General features: G+C 35.3%; 1 protein-coding gene across 9 annotated transcripts in view; it reads right to left on the bottom strand.

Annotated features, from left to right (window-relative positions):
* VPS54 (VPS54 subunit of GARP complex) overlaps window positions 1-21,660 on the bottom strand; it is a 127,187-nt gene that overhangs the window by 9,430 nt on the left and 96,097 nt on the right. For 6 of the 9 annotated variants that reach the window (XM_001165146.8, XM_515511.9, XM_063789780.1 and 3 more), the window contains 8 exons: window positions 19,684-19,813; window positions 18,928-19,109; window positions 18,365-18,477; window positions 15,359-15,422; window positions 12,640-12,745; window positions 11,681-11,768; window positions 10,998-11,119; window positions 10,803-10,883 (listed from right to left, as the gene is read on the bottom strand). In XM_001165146.8, coding sequence (XP_001165146.3) covers window positions 10,803-10,883; window positions 10,998-11,119; window positions 11,681-11,768; window positions 12,640-12,745; window positions 15,359-15,422; window positions 18,365-18,477; window positions 18,928-19,109; window positions 19,684-19,813 — 886 coding nt within the window. Of the gene's footprint in view, window positions 1-10,802; window positions 10,884-10,997; window positions 11,120-11,680; window positions 11,769-12,282; window positions 12,384-12,639; window positions 12,746-15,358; window positions 15,423-18,364; window positions 18,478-18,927; window positions 19,110-19,683; window positions 19,814-21,660 lie in introns of all 9 variants that reach the window. The other 3 variants (XR_010149485.1, XR_010149486.1, XM_009442553.5) reach the window with 3 other exon arrangements.

Genomic DNA, 21,660 nt, shown 5'->3' with positions numbered 1-21,660 from the left:
CAGGAGGTGATTAGTTGCCACAAGGAAATAGAAACAAATGCCATCATCCATTTCCCCCAAACCCTATTCTCATACAAAGTAAAAGGCCTAAGTCACTGAGAAGGGGCACCAAACTCTCACCACTGGGGTCACGGTGTGAAGCCAGGAACAAAACATGCCTGCTCCTGGGCCGGGCATGGTGGCTCATGCCTGTAATTCCAGCACTTTGGGAGACCAAGGAGGGTGGATCACCTGAGGTCAGGAGTTTGAGACCAGCCTGGCCAACATGGTGAAACCCTGTCTCTACTAAAAATACAAAATTAGCTGGGCATGGTGGTGCATGCCTGTAATCCTAGCTACTTGGAAGGCTGAGGCAGCAGAATTGCTTGAACCCGGGAGGCAGAAGTTGCAGTGAGCTGAGATCACACCATTGCACTCCAGCCTGGGAGACAAGAGCAAAACTCCGTCTCAAAATAAAACAAAATGAAAAAACATGCCTGCTGCTGAAGAAAGGGACAAAAACACCTGAAGCCCAGGATCTTGCACCAATCAAAGCAGAAGTTGAGAGCAGAAGTATGGGCTCCACGTTCAAGGCCAGGTATATAGGCTCTACCTAAGATGGAGACCAGACAAGAAGAACAAGCATTTCCCCTATTACCCTTAAGAGCCTAGCAATGAGAGTCTGGAGAAAGACTCCTGCTCTGTAGTGGAGATGTACAGAGATGACTAAAAGATGAGGGTGAAACAAACACTGAGAAAAACCCTCTAACAACACCTCAGGCCCTACATTAAACACAAGGTAGCAGCAGCCTACTACTGAAGGAGTTGGAAGCCTCTGGCATACTAAGGATAACAGCAACAACAACAAAACAGAAACCTAGCTTGGTTATTGAATAACTTGATTCAAACCATAACAAAAATAGCCTGACAGAAGAGGCATGTCCATTTCCAGGCATAAACACTATTTACCTCACAGTCTCTACTGTTCTTCTACATACAAGGTTCAGCATTTAATTAAAAAAAAAAAACAAAATATACAAAAAAGAATACAATATCCCACTGTCAAGAAATAAAGCAACCAACAGAACCAGACTGAGAGAGAATCCAGATGTTGAAACGATTAGAGGGAGATATAAAAATAACTGATTAGGCCAGGCACAGTGGCTCAAGCCTGTATTCCCACCACTTTGGGAGGCTGAGGCGGGTGGATCACCTGAAGTCAGGAGTTCAGACCAGCCTAGCCAACATGGCAAAACCCCATCTCTACTAAAAATACGAAAATTAGCTGGGTGTGGTGGCGCATGCCTATAATCCCAGCTACTCCAGAGGCTGAGACCTGAGAATTGCTTAAACTCAGGAGGTGGAGGTCACAGTGAGCTGAGATCATGCAACTGTGCTCCAGCCTGGGCGAAAGAGTGAGACTGTCTCAAAAAATAACATAACATAACATAACATAACAAAAATAAAATAACTGATTAACATGTTAAAGAATCTAATGAAACCGAAATCTCAAGAGAGAAATTGAAACTATAAAAAAGGAAACACACAACAGGTCCAAGAAGTGCAGAAGAAACTCAAGCATGATCAAAAACACACAAAACTTAGACACATCATAGTGAAACTGCTGAAAATCAAAGACAATATTTTGAAGGCAAATAGAGCAAAAAACAATGAATTACAGCAGACTTCTTGTTGAAAACTATGCGAGCCAGAAGACAACTGAACTGAATTCTACATCTAGCAAAAATATCTTTGAAAAGTGAAGAGAAAATACAGGCTTTTTCAAACAAAAACTGAGATGATTCATTGCTGGCAGATATATTCACAAGAAATATGAGCGGAATGTTTTCAGGCAGAAGAGTATGGTATCGGATGGATCCAAGCAAAGTAATGAAGAACTCCAAAAATTTACCCTCATTTTTTCATAAAAATGAGGATAAATATAAAAGGCATTGTTTTCCTCATTTTTATCACTTGAAAAGATAACTGATAATCTAACGCAAAAACAGTGGCAAGGTATCACAGGTTTTATAAAATACGTAGAAGTAAAATGTATGACAATAATAGCACACAGCAGGAGAGAGAGAAAACAGGTATCCTGTCATAAAGTTCTTACACAATCAGGGAAGTAATTTCATCATATAATTTAAAGGTAAACTGAAAGATGTATGTTATAATCCCTAGAGCAGCCACTAGAAACAAACAGAAATATAGCTAGTACACCAACTTTAAAGATTAAACAAAATGAAACTATAAAAAACATTTAATCTGAAAAAAGAGGGGAAAATCAGTCAAAGAACAGAAGGAACAAACAGAAGACAGCTAGCAAGATGACAGATTTAAATCTAACTATATAAAAAAATTTAAATGGTTTAATAGGTCAATGAAAGACAGTAATTATAAGACTAAGGGAAAAAAGCAAGATCCAGCTTCATTCTGGGTATAAGAAACTAACTTTAAATAAGGCATAGATATGTTAAAAACACAAGGATAGTAAGAGAAACACTATAAAAACACTATTCAAAAAAATTGGAATGGTTACATTTGTATTAGATAATATGCACTTCAAAAAAAGGAACATAACCAGCCATAAAAAGGATATCACAGGCCGGACGTGGTGGCTCACGCCTGTAATCCCAGCACTTTGGAAGGCCGAGGTGGGCGGATCACTTGAGGTCAGGAGTTGAGACCAGCCTGGCCAACATGGTGAAATCCCACATCTACTAAAAATACAAAAATTAGCTGGGCGTGGTGGCAGGCACCTGTAATCCCACTTACTCAGGAGGCTGAGGCAGGACAATCACTTGAACCTGGGAGGCATAGGTTGCAGTGAGCCAAGATTGCACCACTGCACTCCAGCCCAGGCAACAGAGCAAGACTTGGTCTCAAAAAAAAAAAAAAAAAAAAAGGGAGATCACACAATAAATATTAAGAAAACACAGTAATCCTAAATGTGCATGTATCCAGCAATAGAACTTCAAGATACATATAACAAAAACTTGCAAAGATCTGAACACTAAAACAGACAAATTTACAATTACAGTAAAAAACTTCAGTGCTCATCTCTCAGTAATTGATATAAGAAGTAGACAGAAAATCAGTAAGGACAGAAAAGACCTAAATAACACTACCAACCAACACCACTTAGTTGATATACACAGGACACTCTACCCAACAACAGCAAAATACACATTGTTTTCATGTGCATGTGGAACATTAGCCAAGATATTCTTTGGCCACATTCTGGGCCACAAAAGAAATCTTAGACATAAAATAACTGGAGTCACATAAACTCTGTTTGCTGACCAAAACAGAATTAGACTTGAGATCAAAACAAAGATTGCTGGAAAAATCCTGGAATATTTAGAAATTAAGTAACAGACTTCCAAATAACCCAAGGCCAAAGAAGAATCACAAGAGCAATTAGAAAATATTTTGAAATAAATAAAAATAAAAGCACAAAGTATCAAAATTTGCAGGACACAGCAAAAGCAGTACATAAAGGAAAACACAGATTATCAAATGCTTATATTCAAAAAAGGAAAAGAAAGGTCTCAAATCAAAAATCCGGGCTTCTACCTTGAGAAATTAGAAAACAGCAAATTAAATCCAAAGCAAGTTAAAAGAAAATAGAAAATAAATAACACACACTGGAGCAGGAAAATAAAAAGCAGAAAAAGAGCAGGAAATATTTACTTTTACTAAAAGATCAAAACATGTGATAAACTTCTAGCCAGAAAGGGGGAGGTGAGGAAGACTTTATAAATTAACATCATTACCAATATCATGAAAGAAACAGCAGATAATACAGATCCTCACTGACATTAAAAGAATAAAAGAATATCATATACAAGTTAATGCTTCCAAGTTAATAACAGATGAAATAGATAAATCCATTCGAAGAAACAAACTTCCAAAGTGTACTCAAGTAGATTACCCACATAGTCCTATATGTATTTTTTTTTTAATGAACTTATTAAAAACCTGCCTGTAAATCAAGAACAAAGACCAAATGGCTTTACTGGTAAATTCTAACCTAAAACTTGGGGAAAAAATAATACCAACTCCCCACAAATTCTTCTTCCAGGAAATATAGAAGGAAGAATACTGTCCAACTCATTTTATGAGTCCAGTATTACTCTGATACCAAAATCAAATAGGCACTTCAAAACAAAACAAATAACCCTATAGACCAATATCCTTCATAATACCCCCCCACCACACAAAAAAATCCTTAAGTAGGTTTATCCTATGAATGCAAGGTTGGCTCAACCTTAAAAAAATCAATGAAGTTAATTCACCTTGGCAATCCTAAAGGCAATCCTAAAATATTTAGAAATTTAGAAATTAATTTCTTCAGACTAAGAAATGCAGACCATATGATCATCTCAACAGATGCACAAAAAGTATCTGACAAAATTCAACATCTGTTCATCATATAAACCTCTTAGCAAACTTGAACAGAAAGAATCTTCCTTAACCTGATAAAGGCCTCTTAAAAAAACCTACAGCTAACATCATACTTAATGGTTAAAGACTGAACATTTTGTCCCAAGACTGGAGAAACCAAGCATATCTGTTTTCACCAATTTTATTCAACGTTGTGCTGAAAGTCCTAGCCAGTGCCATAAAACAAGGAAAAGAAATAAAAGGTATACAGATTGAAAAAGATGCAAGATTCTATTTGCAGACAACATGAGTGTGTATGCAGAAAAATCCCAAAGAATCTACAAAATTGGCATTGTAACTAATATGTGAGTTTAGCAAGGATGCAGGACACAAAGTTAATATAGAAAAATCCAAGGTGTTTCAATATATTAGCGTTGAATAATTGGAAACGTAAATCTTAAAAAAAGATACCATGTACAATAGCATCAAAAACAAGAAATACTTATAAAATGTGTGCATTATCTGTTTACTGAAAAATACAAAATTTTGATCAAAGAAATTAAAGATGTAAGGAGTAAAGAGATAGGTCCAGTGGTGTGTGGTAAACATTTAATGGGCTCACTGGGGGAAAAGCACTGGTTTGTAGTATTTGTTAATTTCCATGGTGTAAATATTCACACCACTGGCAAAGTTACCAGTGTGCTGTTACTGAATGTAGTATTGGGAAGAGATACATAACATAGTTTCTGGCTAGCAGGTGCAATCTGGCTCTGGTACAAAACTGGATATACCTTGTTTGTGGATCAGGAGACTCAATAATGTCAATTTCACCCCAAGTGATCTATACATTCAATGCAATTTCAATCAAAATCTGAGCAGCCTTTTTGGTAGTATTTGATAAGCTGATATAAAATTTTATAGGGAAAAGCTAAGGACCTAGAATAGCCAAAACAATTTTGAAAAAGAACAAAATTAGTGAGCTCACATTGTCTTATTTCAAGATTTACAATAATGCTGGAGTAGCTAAGACAGTGTGGTACTGGAACAGAATATAATCTCAAAACCAAACAAAAACAGTTGATTTTTAACAAAGGTGCCAATGGAGAAATGATAGTCTTTTTAACAAAAGGTGCTGGAACTATGAAAAAATGAACACTGACTTATACTTTACATTATATATAAATATCAACTAGAAATGAATCATAGCCTTAAATATAAAACCTAAAACAATAACATTCTAGAAAAAAAATTGGAGAATATCTTTGTAACTTGGGTTATACAAAGATTTCTTGGCCGGACGCAGTGGCTCACGCCTGTAATCCCAGCACTTTGGGAGGCCGAGGTGGGCAGATCACCTGAGGTCGGGAGTTTGAGATCAGCCTGACCAACATGGAGAAACCTCGTCTCTGTTAAAAAAATATAAAATTAGCTGGGCGTGGTGGTGCATGCCCGTAATCCCAGTTACTCAGGAGGCTGAGGCAGAAGAATAGCATGAACCCGGGAGGCGGAGGTTGCGGTGAGCTGAGATCGCGCCATTGCACTCCAGCCTGGGCAACAAGAGCAAAACTCCATCTCAAAAAAAAAAAAAAAAGAAAAGAAAAGATTTCTCAGGATAGGACACAAGCAGCATGAACAGAAAATAAATAAATAAACTGAATTTCATCAAAATCAAAAATTGCTCTAAGACACTGTTCATGAAAGGAGAAGACAAGCCACAAACTGGGAGAAAATACTTAGAAACCACATACTGATACAGAATTTGTATCTAAGATATATAAGGAACTCTTATAAGACAAACAACCTAATATTTTTAAATGAGCAAGAAATCTGAGCAGACACTTTACCAAAGAAAAGATATGAATGGCAAACAAGCACATGAAAAGATGCTTAACATATCTGTAATTATGTAACTTAAAACCACAATGAGTATCACTCCATATACACCTACAAGAGGATGAACATTAAAAAATAAAGTGATGGTGAAGAGCACCTGGAACTCTTCTACATGGCAAGTAAAAAGGCAAAATGATGCGTTTTAGAAAATTTTAGAAAAATTTTGCAGTTTCTTATAAAGTTACCATAAAATTTTATATTTCCATAATCCACAATCGCCAATCTTATTCCAAGGTATTTATACTAAAGAAATGTAAACACATACCTACACAAAGACTGTACATGTATGCTTATAACAGCTTTCTTCATAACAGCCAAAAACTGGAGAAAATTCAAATGTCTATCAATTGGTGAATGGATAAACAAATAGCAGTGAATCCATACAATGAATACTACTCTATAATAAAACGGAACAAACCACTGACACATGCTGTAACATCCATGAACTCCAAAAACATTATGTTAAATGAAGTGTGGCACAGTAGACTACATTCTGTATAATTCTACTTAGAGGATATTCTGGAAAAGGCAAAACTACATGGTCAAACATCAGATCAGTAGCTTTCAGAGGCTGAGTATGGGGAGTGAACTGACTACAAAAGTGCCCAAGAGAATGTTTACCAATGATGTTCTATAACTTGCAGTTATACTATCTGTATTTAGATACAGATAGTATACATACACTTAGAAAAGGTGAATTTTACTGACTGTAAATTATACCTCAATAAACCTGATATGAATTGCTTAGTTTTCTACTGGTAGTCACAGCGCTCTACTATCTTTCCACCATATCTCCCACTCATGTGTGCCCACTCTGATGTATTAGTCAAATGGAACTATTACCTTTATTATTAGTAACAACAATAGCAAAAGTATTAGCAGTCAATATTTACTAGAACTTGCTATAGTCAGATACATGATAAAAGGAAAGCAATCCACACATATTATCTCATTAATACAACTGTATGAAGTAGGCTCCACTATTATCCTCATTTAGAGGCAGAAACTGAGGCTTAAGGAGATTAATAATTTGCCCAAGGTCCTTCAATAGCTAGTATGTGACAGACATGGGATTTGAATTTAGGTCTACCTGACTCCAAAACCCTGACAATGAATTGCCTTAAAATTTCTACCAACATGTTTGCTTATGCTGTTATCTCAGAGATCTGTTCTCCTCAACTTCATTTGCCCTCATCTTATCTATCCTTAAAAGCAAAATTTACATGCATGCCTCATTCATAAAACTTCCCCAGATCTCCTTCACCAGCTGACACCATCTCTTCCAAAGCCTTAAAAGCTCCAGCACTAAATTAGCTCCTTATTTATAACACTTTACATATATCCTACATCCTGTCATAGTTATTGATGTACTTCCCTGACAAATATTTTGCTATTGGAGGACAAGATCAAAGGCTTATTCACCCCTGTGTATCCCTGATACTGAACAAAACAGTTTATATTAATATATAACTTACAGAATGAATGAATAAATGAATGGTGGTTGGAACATTAGTCTAGCTGTTAGTACAATTAGATATTGTTTCATCCTACCCAGGCAATGGTACCCTTACTTATTAGCTGCCTTTTTTGTTTTGTTTTGTTTTGTTTTGTTTTGTTTTGTTTTTTGAGATGGAGTCTCACTCTGTCACCTAGGCTGGAGTGCAGTGGCGCGATCTTGGCTCACTGCAACCTCCACCTCGTGGGTTCAAGCAATTCTCTGCCATAGCCTCCGGGTAGCTGGGATTACAAGCACCCACTACCATGCCCGGGTAATTTTTGTATTTTTAGTAGAGACAGGGTTTAACCATCTTGGCCAGGCTGGTCTTGAACTCCTGACCTCACGATCCACCCACCTCGGCCTCCCAAAGTGCTGGGATTATAGGCGTAAGCGACCACGCCCGGCCGTTTTTGTTTTTTTTTGTTTTTTTTTTGAGACAAAGTTTCACTCTTGTTGCCTAGGCTGGAGTGCAATGGTGCCATCTCGGCTCACTGCAACCTCTGCTTCCTGGGTTCAAGCAACTCTCCTGCCTCAGCCTCCCGAGTAGCTGGGATTACAGGTGCCCACCACCACGCCTGGCTAATTTTTTTGTATTTTTGGTAGAGACAGGGTTTCACCATATTGGCCAAGCTGGTCTTGAACTCCTGACCTCAGGTGATCCATCTGCCTTAGCCTCCCAAAAGTGCTGGGATTATAGGCTTGAGCCACCATGCCTGGCCACTTATTAGCTTCTTAGAATCAACCCATATGTTATTGTGTCATCCTTTCCTAAAATTATATTTTCAGATAAGAACATGAAAGGTTAAAAACTGAAAGGCAAACCCAAACCAAACACTGTCTGCTATTTTGATATTAATTAAAAACAGGGTCAAACTCCTGAGCAACACATGAAAGCAAACAGAATAGGGAGTGGCAAAGAGAGACTTGTTAACACAGGAAGAATGTAATATGCCAGAGTAATAGGAAAAGTCATCAATGGAGAAGATACTAGAGAGAACATTATGTTATAAAAGCCTGGCCATATTCTTCAATGGGTCAATGATACATATTTTTTTAAATGAGGAGGGGCGTGTTCTAGTTTATAAGACTTAAGAGACGTAATAACCAAATGCAATCTGTGAACCGTGTAGAAGCCTTTGTCCAAACAAATTATTATAAAAAGACATTTTTGGGACAATTAATAAGTTTCAAATAGGAGATAAATATTAGATGATTTTAAGGAATTATCAATTTTGTTAGGTGTGATAATAGTGTGGTTATGTAAAAATGTTCTTAGTTTTTAAAAATGCATACTGAGGTATTTAGGGATAAAATACCATAATGCCTCAAATTTATTATAAAATATTTTAGCAAAAAAGGCAAATTATTAATAACAAATATAGGTGATGCATACATGGGAAGTTAATTAAACAATTCTCTTTTTTCTTTACAGAAAAAAAAGTAAGTTGTCATAGGAAAAAGTCTAGTCACTGTGACAATTCTTATTCAAAAACTCTGTGGATGACCAAAGTGACAGACTAAAGTCAGAGTTTTAAGAGTACTAGCACATCTTTGGCTTTTCTTCATTGTATTCCACAGCCTATTAATAGTTCCACTATTTTTGTTTGTTTGTTTTAGAGACCGGGTCTTGCTCTGTCACCTAGACTGGAGTGCAGTGGGGTGATCACAGCTCACTGCAGGCTGGAACTCCTGGACTCAAGCATAGTTCCACTATTCCCAGCCTAGTTCCACTATTTAACATATATTCTATTCTCCACTGTTAGCTGTTTACAGTCTTCTACCTTGTTAGATGGTAAGCTTCTTGAGAGCAGACACAATATGTTACCGACTTTTGGTACACAGAAGAATGCTGTATATCAAAAAGGAAACTGGTAGAATAGAATTGCTTTTGAATGTAGCTTGTACTTGGCACCCGTGAAGAAAATAAAGCATCTCTAAACAGTAATTTTTCTCCCTTCACAACTAGAAACTAATTTAAATAGGCATAACATAGTATAGGTATGTTTGTACATAAATACAAATTCCTTAAGCTTCTTAAAAGTGAAGCATAAAACACCTGTATTACCAACTACACCAGAGGTGTAGTGTAGTCTGAGGATTCCCGGAAGTCAGAGATCCTTTCCAGGAATCTGGGAAGTAAAAGCCGCTTTCATAATAATATTATTAATAAGATGCTATTTATCTATTTTACTCTCATTCTCTCATGATTGAACAGTGGGGATTTTTAGATGACTTGTGATATCATTATTCTGAAGGCTAATAGAATATGTGTTTGGGTAGTCTTGTGTGTGACTGAATGGACACCACTTTATCTTGCCCTTTTGATTCTTATGTACCTGCTGTTCCTGCCATTTCGGAATCTGAAGGATGCAAGTAGGATAAAAAGCAAATCAAAGTTCTTTGCTATTAAGGTTATTCCAAATATGATCTTGGACAGACAGTATACACTGAGTAAACTTTCAGACTTTTCAAGTTATGAAATTTTGGCTTTCCCCCTAAGACGTGAATTGAAAAACTTAGGGAAAGGAAAGAGTGAAAGATAGATCAAGAGTGATTGGGGCTGACTAAATGATATTTTTCTGAAGATACTCTCCCAGTATAATTGCGAATTCTTTGGGGAACACTGCTTCATTTAATGACATATTGGGAATGAAAAACAAACAGAAATGAATGTTGAAATGAATTAACATAAAAATACTTCTGCATAGGGTTTCTACCATCCTTAGAATCATCTCTCCTACTCCTGCCAGCCTCTTAGAATATCAACTGTTTTGGAAATCCGAAAATTTTGTTGAGTTGTTTTCTAAACCCTGAATAATTTGTTAGAAAACTGCAGGTTAGACCACTATGGGGGGGGGGGGGGGGTCTTGGTCACAGCACATGGTCACATTTTCCTGAAAAAAAAATTAAAATTCTACTAATTGGTAAATATCCTATGAAAGTTTAGATTATCTTTTCACATCTTAATTTATAAAGTACTCCTTATAAAATAGAAAATCATAATGTCTTTGAACAAAGTCTAATAATTTCTATAAATCATTACCTTAGATAACAGCTTGTCAAATAAGCTATCCATTATCGCTACAAGCTTAGCTGATATTTCAGCTATGTGATCATGGTAGTCCTGCAATGAGAAATGATAATTGTATTTTTAAGTCCCTGGGACACATTTTTAAAATACTTAACAATTAAGGATCTAAACTTATGAAACGCCAATAGAAAATATATGAAAAAGTACCTTAGTGATATGATCAAAATGCCTAAGCATGCTATATTGCTTAGGTGGTAGTCGAGCTTCAAAATGAGCCCGGATCACAGGAATGTAGTGCACAATTAACTGCAAACATCGTGAAGAAAGAGCTGAAGATCCAGGGAGTAGATATATAATGGAGAAATTAAAAAAAAAAAAAAGGTATTAGTTGATTTTAATTACAAATCAAATCAAATAAAAAACACTTATAAAGATCCAGTTTATTTCATAAACGAAGAGCACTATGGCAGAAGGCAACATATTTCATTTTGTCTAATAATTTGATACTGAATAATGTAATGAATATGCTGCTTTCACAAAGGACTCAAGTTGTGAGTATTATCAGTATCACAATAACAAGACAACTGATTCTCTTATGACATTCGGATAGCTTTCACCCCCAAATACTTTATACACATTATATCTTAATATTTTCTAGAGTGGTGTAACTTCCAAGTAACTTATACTTGGAGGGGAAATGCATCGTAACCTTTTCCCCATGGTTAGTTTTTTTCAGTGATGAGTATACATAAAAGAGTAAGTAGCATTTATTTTTAGAGTAATGCCACTTTGGTTAGAGCCATGAAAACATGAGGTATAAAAAAACATGATGAGTACAGTGACATCACTGTTAACACTTCAGCAAGTGAATTAAATGCAAGAATCCATACCCAAATTTTTTGTAGTTATCGTTTTTAGTCCAACAACTTGCAGTGCACCAGCTCCAAGAACTAACTGGCAACTTCTTGAATTGAAGTACTAACAAAAGAAGGAGAAAAAAACCCCAAAATTTACTAAAAACTGTTCTTTATATCCTGGCAATGTGCTGTTATAAAAATACATTCCCCTTTCCTCTCATTCAATGGCCAAATGAATTATCTAGTAGAAGCAATTAGTATCTATTTATTTAATGAAAAAGAAATGAGAAGGGGAGATTCTAAATGATAATATTTACTGGTAAGAAAAAAGTTGAAAAATTCTAAAAATCAGTTCGCAGAAATTAATCTTTAATTTGCATGTACAAAACAAATTCGGTTTCAGTCATTCTTGTTGGGAAGTTCTATTTTCAAAAGTTATAAAAATCTTTCTCAGCTAAAACATGACAACTCAAGTCAGAACATAATTAATAGATTAGAGGTTTGAAAAAAATAATAAAGCATTTCCTCCGTACTGGTAGCTTAAAATATCTCAATATGAAATGGCTGAATAAAATCATCACATTTTCATTTTATATCAATGGTTCTGAAAGAATGATGCAAGAAAAATCTCTAACCTTAGTGAGATGAATTTTGTAAAGTTCAGTGAATTCCTTCCATGCACATTTGAAGCCAGTCCAGGTTTTTTGACCTAAGTGGCCTCAGTCATGTTCAGCACCTAACAAACAAATTATCTCCTGTCTCCAATGTCATTAACAACTCTATGGGTGAATGAGGATCACTAACTGTGGAGTAAGAAGGAAGCAGGCAGCCTGTTTCCAATAACATGTTGTGATTCAACCACAATCAAATGTTATAAAACTAATGTCTTAAAGTTAATTTGACCTTGAAATGTCTTTGAGTTAAGATTAGTCACACCCTAATGTATTAATTCCTCGAACAATTTTTCCATAATGGAGTGAAGTCATACATACCTTCAATAAATCTGACAGACGAGTAAGCATGTCAGTAGTAACAGATGGGATGTTATCCACGCACTGGCAATATTCAAGGATAATTCTTATTAACAGCAATACGGTTCTACAAGAAAAGAAAAATGGCCCAATAGGAAATCAAAACAAGAAAAATCAAAAGGATTTGGCATATAAAAATCAAATTACTTAATGGCACAAAGGATCTCTGAGAATATAATGACCTTGGTAACTATGTTAAAGTATGCATTTTACCTACTAGTACAGCAGGTTCTTGACTAACACAAGACAAGAGAGGTGTCTAGAATGCAAAATTTTAAGAGGCTCTTACCCTGTGCAATTGCAGGATCAGCTTGCACAACACTGAGAATGAGTGGCTCCTTAAATTCTGTACAACAGGCATAATACTCTCTGTATGGCATTCTTATTAAGTAAGGGAGTCTCTTCAGTAAGACAAGTATTGCATTCATTAGCCAATTCAGAAACACTGACAAAAAGCCTATCCAGTGTTTCTGATTACCAACATAGTAGGTCCTCCATCATAACTAATGAATTGATGAAGAAAACCTAGTCCAGATTTTCTTAGTGAGATGGAAAAAAAAAAAAAAATCTATAATGGCTTCTAAGGAAAACATGTCTCCTAAGAATTTTATTGGTAGGTCACAAAAGGTTCTCTGGCTGGGCGCGGTGGCTCACACCTGTAATCCCAGCACTTTGGGAGGCCAAGGCAGGCAGATCACTGGAGGTCGGGAGTTCGAGACCAGCCTGACAATGGAGAAGACCAGCCTGACAGTGGAGAAACCCTGTGTCTATTAAAAATTCAAAATTAGCTGGGCATGGTGCTGCACATCTGTAATCCCAGCTACTGGGGAGGCTGAGGCAGGAGAATCGTTTGAACCTGGGAGCCGGAGGTTGTGGTGAGCTGAGATCATGCCATGGCACTCCAGCCTGGGCAACAAGAGCAAAGCTCCGTCTCAAAAAAAAAAAAAAAAAAAGTTTTCCAAAGATGATAAAGTTAAAGTTATCACCTCCATAGAAGGACAAATCACACGTTAAAAAGACACACTACTGGGAGGTTAAAGAAGATTGAAATTAAGGAGAAAGCCATTCATCATAGGATATCTAAGTTCAATGAGATGCTCAGAAATAAGATCTACGTAAAATAAGGATTTATAAGAGCCTGAAAGATATCAGGAACTAATGATTCAAGAAAAATGGTGTCTAGCCTTTATAACAGCTTGTCAGACCATATATGCATACTGGTCTCTATGCTTATTTCTCCTAGAGTCTGCCTAAATGAGCATGAATCCATTGCTTATCTTTTGTAATTGTCTCTCAGAAGTTGTAATAGTTCCCCTTTAGCCAGGGAATTTAGTTTTTTGGCAACAGACTCTCTGCTTAAAGAGCCAAAAGCAAGATGGCCAGAGGGGACCATATCCATCAAGCAAGTGAAGAGTGACCAGATAACCAGTAGTTAAGGAGGGAAATCATAATTATATTGAAGGGATGGGATTACAGGAAGACTGAAGAAAGCTTTCCCTACCAGAAACAGGGAAGGACTTCAGAAGAGAAAAGAATGGAGGCTTTAGTTTAGAATGTGTGGACTTCAGGTATTTGAATACAGATACAGAAAAAGGATTAATTCTATACATACTTTTTGAGTGCTTATGATGGTGCCAAGAAAAATAAAAACGGTAAGACCTCATCTCTACCTTTGAGGAATTCAGAGTCAAATGAGAAGACATATACATAAATAAACAATTCTATTATACTACGGTAAGTGCCATGATTGAGGGACATAGAATTACATTCTTCCTGGAGGTGGTGGCCATTTCAAAAAACACTTGACAAGAAGAAAAGTGAAAAAGAATGCTGGGATAGATATTAGCAGTTAGACCTAGATTTGAATTCTGACACCATTTGGGTCACTTGAACCACTTAATCTTCTAAGCTTCAATTCTCATAGTGGAAAAAGGAAATAATAATCCCCAATATCTTTATTTTACAATGTAGTTGTAAAGATCAAATGAGATCACATATATATGAAAACACTTAAGCTGTGAAGTACTGTTAAAGAATATGAAGATATATTTTAATTACCAATTTAATAAAAGACATAGTACTAGACAAAAAAAGATGGAATTTGTATGCTTCTTAGTTAACTTGAATTTGAGATACTTTTATTGGTAAAAGATCTAGTGAATCAAATGATGCCAATGAGAATAACTACCAACAACTATCAACTTATTAGGTGCTAGACCTGTGCTAAATGCTTTACATGAATTACTTAATTTTCGCAATAATTCTGTGTATAGTACTATTTTCCACATTGTGTGGGTTCCAGAGTTCACAACTTAAACTATTATGCTATAATACATTCTAAGAAACCAACAGAAGAAAAGATAGAAAGAGCCTGGGATAGCAATAATATCATGGATCCACTACAATTACTCTTGGGTTGTCTAGATTTCTTGTTATATGATAAAAATCAAGCTTTTTGTGTTAAGCCAGTGCAGTCCTTAATAATGTATGCTACAGAAGAGAGAAGATAAAGAAATCCATAAAGTTTCCTTTAAGTTCTTTGCAGGATTTAAAACAGTTAATCCAAATTTAACACTGTTAAAATTGTTAATCCAAAATTTCCAATTCACTTCAAGGGAGAACTAGAAGACTTGTGTTTTAAATAGTTGACTCAACTGCTAAAGAAAAATGTGTCACTCACCCAACAACTGCATACTGTTGTCCCTCGACAATAAGAACTTCAGCTGGTTTCCTTTCTTCTGTGGCTACAGAGTAAAGCAAATAAACGAGAGACAAGAGTACCAGACGAAAGAAAATAGAGAAAAAGCTGAAGAAGATAATTCCTGTTTAAGGCCAAAAACTCTCATTTCTGAAAATAAACATCTACTTCCTGGGAAACTATTTGGCACACAGTAAATAAAGTATACTGGAAGTTGGAGAGATTTGGATTTGAGTACCAGTACTACCAATTACTGGATACACGACTTTGGGGCAATTATTTAACCTCTTTGAGTATCACTATCTGTATCTATTAAATGTGGACAACAATATCTTTCAGGGTTGTTGTTAATGGTAGAAATAATTATCACAAACTGCCTATCCCTTAGGGCTGGCACAAGGTAAATGATCAGCAAATAGTTTTTTAAAAAGTTATTAGTTTTGGAAAGGCAGAACTAGCATTTAAATTGGTTGTCTTTACTATTATCATTATAGAATACAAGTTAATTTCTAAATTTGATGGAAAGATTATATATTTAATTTTTCATACTTCAACCCAGACGTTACTTTATTTTCAGCATGTGATATTTCTTTAAACAGAATTCAGCATATTGAGGTGAAAAGAACAGTGGACTGGATTTTATCCTGGATACGCCAAATTGATTAGATTACCATGGGCAGCTCATTATGCTTCCCTAAGCTTCAAATCCCTTTAGGATTTGTAAATATATTTGACTATTTGAGAGCTATATATATTCCAATCACAATTTACTATGTATGTCAGAAGTATATTTTTTGAGTTTAAGGACTGTGTCTTCATCACTTCTCTATGTTACAGAGAAGTGGCATAGCATCGTAGAAAAGAGAAATGGCCCTAAAGTCAGTCTGCCTGGATTGGAATCCCAGCTCTACCACTTCCTAGCTATGTAACCTTAGACAAGTTGCTTAACCTCTTTGTGCCTTAGTTTCTAAATTTGTAAAATAGGAATACTAATAATGTCTAGCTCATGGACCTGTAAATGAGATAACACATGTAAAATACTTAGAACAAAACAGTGTAAGTAAACACTCAATTAATATTAGCTGCTATCCATTAATCTTCATTTCCCCAATGCCTAGCTGAGTGGATAGTAACCCAATTAATGTATCATGGATAAATGGGTAATAATCCAGGATCCTTAACTTGAAAAGAACTAGTAAAATGTTAATGGACTTCTAATAGCATACACCTATGCTATTCAGAGAGGAAAACAAAGACTGAGATGAAGCAAGGTATGTAAGAGAAACCTCCTACCATCAATATCCTCCAGAGAAGTGAAAACAAGTAGTTCATGTTTCAAACAAAACACACGATTAATTCAATTATTCCACATTTATGATTTTAATTCAGAAATCATTCTCTTTGCTTAACAGTGGAATCAAAAGACCATGAGCTGTTCAGGGACAGAAAACATATCCTAGTCATCTAGCACAGCACCTCACATAGAGGGAAGTCAATTAAATATAGCTTGAAAGACTAGATGAGTGATAAGTCTTATAATTTTAAACTAGTGATTTAGAGTGGTCAGAGGGTTTTATTTTTCCATCAGCTCTTGCTACTTGAATGCTTTAGTTGTGCCAATATCATACAATCAAGTAGAAAACTCTACCACCCAACGCTATTACCTATTAAAAACTGTCATATGACAAAAATTTACTTCATTCCTTCAAGTTTTCTCTGCCCTATATCAACTCATCTAGTTTATACTTGTCCTTAACCCTCTTCCCCTTGTCACAGGGGCAGAAGTAGTAGCCTTTCTCTTAAACACTGGATTCGATTCCATGCACCTTGCCCTGTAAATCACCCTCTCTAACTTCTTTAGCTACTATTTCATCACTCACTTTTCCTGCACAGCCAAATCTGTTGAAAAAGTAGGATATACTTGTCTACCTTTCCTCACTTTTCCAGTTACTAAGCACTGAACTGCAATTTGACTATCACTCCACTGAATTACTGAGATTGCAAATGATCTATGTATCAAACTAATGGTTACTGTTGGTGTTTTACTCAAGTCTTTCTCTTGTAGTCTAGTTGCATTTTGTGCGAATGTGAAGTACACAATTTAAAAATACTTCTGTGTAGAAATTTAAAACTTTGATTAAATGCATAAAATCTGAAATAGTGCAACTACCTTCTCTATTAGAAATACTCAAGAATTTCATAATTGTAAATCTTATAGGACTATTATAAATAAATTTACATTATTATCACATGATGACTCCACCTGAACTAGGGTACAAAAATATTTCCCAGCCATCTCTTCCACATGAAAACTCTCTCATCATTTTACTTCTATGTTCTAGATTTCTCCCTGCCTCTCTGGTTCTTCCTTTTTTGTCTCCTTCATGGTTTTCTTTCTTTATGTTTGGGTTTTCGCTATCATGTAACTACATTACTTGTGATTGCTTATGTATTTTTTGGTTTTGTTCATTAGACTTAGCCTCTTTAAAGCAGAATTACAGCTGTTATCTCTGTCTCAATTCTGTCTCAATATAGGACACAAAGTAGAAGCTAACTAGCGCTTACTCAATTCATGTATGTAAACAATACGGTATAGTAGCTAAGAACATAGCTATGAAATTATATAAAGCTGGTTTCAAATCCCAACTCATCATTTGTATAAGAATTCCTTAACCCTTCTGAGCCTCAAGCCTCCTCACTGTTACACAAAGTAACAATAGTACCTGTATCACAGATCGTTGTGAGAATGAACTGGAGTAATGCATGTAAAGAACATGATCCAGTGTCTGGCATATGGTTATAACACGCAATAAATATTTGAAATAATTATTATAAATTACCATAGTTTTCCTGTCAAGTATTTACTAAGCTGGAAATATTGGTTCTAGCTTTGAAATAGGCATTGTCAACTAAAGAAATATTAAGCATTAATACAAAATAAATAAACAATATAAAATTGAAAGAGAATGTGTGAATGAATACACATACCTCCTGATTTTTTTTCAGGTAAAGCAATCTTCCCATCTGACAGAGAATCAACAAGATCCTGAAATTCTGCAGGAACATCTGCTTGCTTCCAGCGCTCATTGTCTAAGAGGAGGCTAGTCCACAGTAAAGAGAAAAGAAGGTAAACTTTAACATTTCAACACCATCTTCCTTGGTTTAAAAGAAAAGGAAGAAGAGCTGAGCGAGAACATAAGACTTAAAAAGTGCTGAACACTTTAATAAGCAGGACCAATACTTAGAAAATAGTTCCCTTTTTATATCTCAGCCTAATCAAAAAGAATGATGAAACAATTTACTTAACTTTGAGTGGGAACAAAAGTCAACTTACTGAGGATCTTCCTGATAAGTACTTTAATAGAACTAAACATTCTAACTCCACTTTGAAAAGCCAAGAAATGTGATTTTAATTCCACAATCTGCCTTTAATTAAAAAAACCTTTATCAGGCATTTTCACTGGCCAATTAAGTTTCCTCTTTTAAACATAACTGTGTTTCACAAAGAAAAATGAAAAAATCAAACAACAGAATGGACATGGTGATGATACCTGAGCTTGGTTTTTCTCTCTTCATGAAACCTATTTACAAACTTAATAGCTTGGCTCTGAAGTGCTCCAAGTAATGACGTGCTTTTTCTTCCACAGATCTGTTCGGTGTCTAAAATGAATGTTTCCATTAATCTAGAAAGTGTTATGAATTCCATGGAATTTAGCTTCTCAAGAAAACCATCCTAAATTTTAATACAAAAATCATGAGAGTTAGTATAACACCAAATTGAGTTATGAAACCAAGTTAGTTTAACAATTATTATAATCTATATATTTTTTATTTTAATAATATTTCCCAATACTTCAGACCCAGAAATTGAGCATGAAATGCTTAAGAGGTCCAAATTTGATTCTGATCCCTTTATAACTAATATAGTAGTTCAAATGAATTTAGGTCATACTATAAAATTTTCACAATGTTGGAGTTTTATTATAAACTTGTTTAACTACATATATTTAGGTATACATATATACACGTACTATATATGTAAAACAACATTTCAAATTAGTTATTAACATATATTTCAAAATGTCATTTAATCATTTATCTGAAAATAATGCTTTAATAACTCCTATTTATTTTAGATTACTTCATATCTCAACATCTCCCTAGTAGACCACATCAGTGGTAACACTGACTTTATTAAATGTTAAAAATATAATATGCATTATGGGGAACACAGGAAGCAAAGACATAATTCCAGATCTTCAAAATTATTATGTATAAAATATATAAAGCTTTATGAAAATAACTACCTTTGCTCTTGACATGAGAAATTTGACAGCTCGATCATGGCATATATCTGAGGCACTATATAATAATTCCTGGATATTATTTGCCAGCTTTCCTAGCTCTGAGTCAGTTAATTTCATATCTTCACTGACCCTGAAAATGACAAAATAAGATTTAGTCAGGGAAAGTTGTAAACATAGTATTCTCCACAGGTGACCTATCAATAAAAAGGATGAAAAAGCTGTAAAATTCACATTTGAAGAAAAATTCTATGATGTACCAAATATCTTATAGTTTTTATAGTGAAACATTACTTAAACATGCTCAGATAATACAACTATTATCTATATTACTATTTGTTTTGAGACAGGGTCTTGCTCTGTCACCCAGGCTGGAGTGCAGTGGCACATTCAGAGCTTACTGAAACCTCAAACTCCTAGCCTCAAGCGAACCCCCTACCGCAGCCTCCCAAGTAGCTAGGACTACAGGTGTGCACCACCACACCTGGCTAATCTTTTTTGAAAATTTTTTGTAGAGACAGAGTCTTGCTACAATGCCCAGGGTGGTCTCAAATATCCCTGGCCTCAAGCAATCCTCCCACCTCAGCCTCCCAAAGTGCTAGGATTTACAAGTGTGAGCCACTGTGCCCATCCACAAATGTATTTTGTCATAATCTTAAATAAGAATTTTCATTCTCCACTGTAGTATTTTCAACACTTGGTTCAGACTCCAATTGGAAAGTCTGCAGAAACTATAGCAAAATTAAATTTTTAGATTAGGTACAAGGTAGTAGCTATGTCAGGTGACAGTTGTGCATAGGCACCTAGGATGATACAGTGGAAGCAAGAAGAGGGAAGGAATGTTATTTCATGACAAACAGGCTCTCTTTTTACTTGTAATTATGAATGAGTATAAATATTCAGTTCAACTGAACTAATATTTACTAAGCATTTACCATGCTTAAGCGCTAGGCACTAGAGGGAATATAATAGGTTGCTGCTTTCAAGGAACCTAAACTCAAAGAGGAGTATTTATAAGACATAATGTACTTTTTTTCAATTTTGAGGGGAAATGCAAAACTTTCTATTTTTGAACATTTTCCCCCAGGGGCATATATAAAGACCAATGATTCCATGCCATCAGTTCAGTTTAGTGTCACCATGAGCCAAGTGAAGTACCTTAACCTCATTTTTGTCTCTTTCAGTTGAATTAAAATACTTTTCAAAGATACTACAAAGAGGCTCTGGTGTATATGACTTTGAGGCAAACTACCATTCTAATTGGTTATGGTATTAAAGAAGGTTATTACCTGCTATCCTTCAAAATCATAATATCACCAAATTTGTTTACTAATGCTTCAAAATTACAGAAGAATTAATATTCTTAAAGTACTCGCAGAAACATTATCTCATTTCATTCTCACACTCTGAGGTAGGTAGATAAATAACCACCTATGGAGGAGAACACTGAATCTTAGAAAGTTAAAGTGACCTATCCAAGGTTAGAATATTAAGAGAGTAGAACTAGAACCTAGAATTAGTCTACTTCTAATCGAGTAAGCTTCCTCTGCTCCGACATTTCTATATAAACAGTCTAGTAGTATTTCAAAACAGAATACCTGCAAAATTCTTGCTTACATTTCAAAGTCAACTTTACTACTGAAGTAAATTTTCAATTCCTGAAACATTACTTAAAATTTCCCCCATGTAACAGAATGATTAAGGAATTTGAAACTCTTGGCAATATCCTACCAATTCACAAAAATATAAACAGAAAATAGCAAATAAAAATAACTCAAGTCCTTAAAAAAAAAAAAAAAGAGTGAATTAATCCAAAAAGCCCAAAGTTAGTTTTTTAAAATAATTTCATTCATTGTAATTCTGCTTTTAAAAAGATTTTTTGGGGCTGGGGCGCGGTGGCTCACGCCTGTAATCCCAGCACTTTGGAAGGCCGAGGCGGGCAGATCATGAGGTCAGGAGACCGAGACCATCCTGGCTAAC

The sequence above is a fragment of the Pan troglodytes genome, chromosome 12 (genome assembly GCF_028858775.2).
Source record: "Pan troglodytes isolate AG18354 chromosome 12, NHGRI_mPanTro3-v2.0_pri, whole genome shotgun sequence".
NCBI classification, from domain to species: domain Eukaryota; kingdom Metazoa; phylum Chordata; class Mammalia; order Primates; family Hominidae; genus Pan; species Pan troglodytes.
This window is presented reverse-complemented; position numbering and strand designations above follow the sequence as displayed.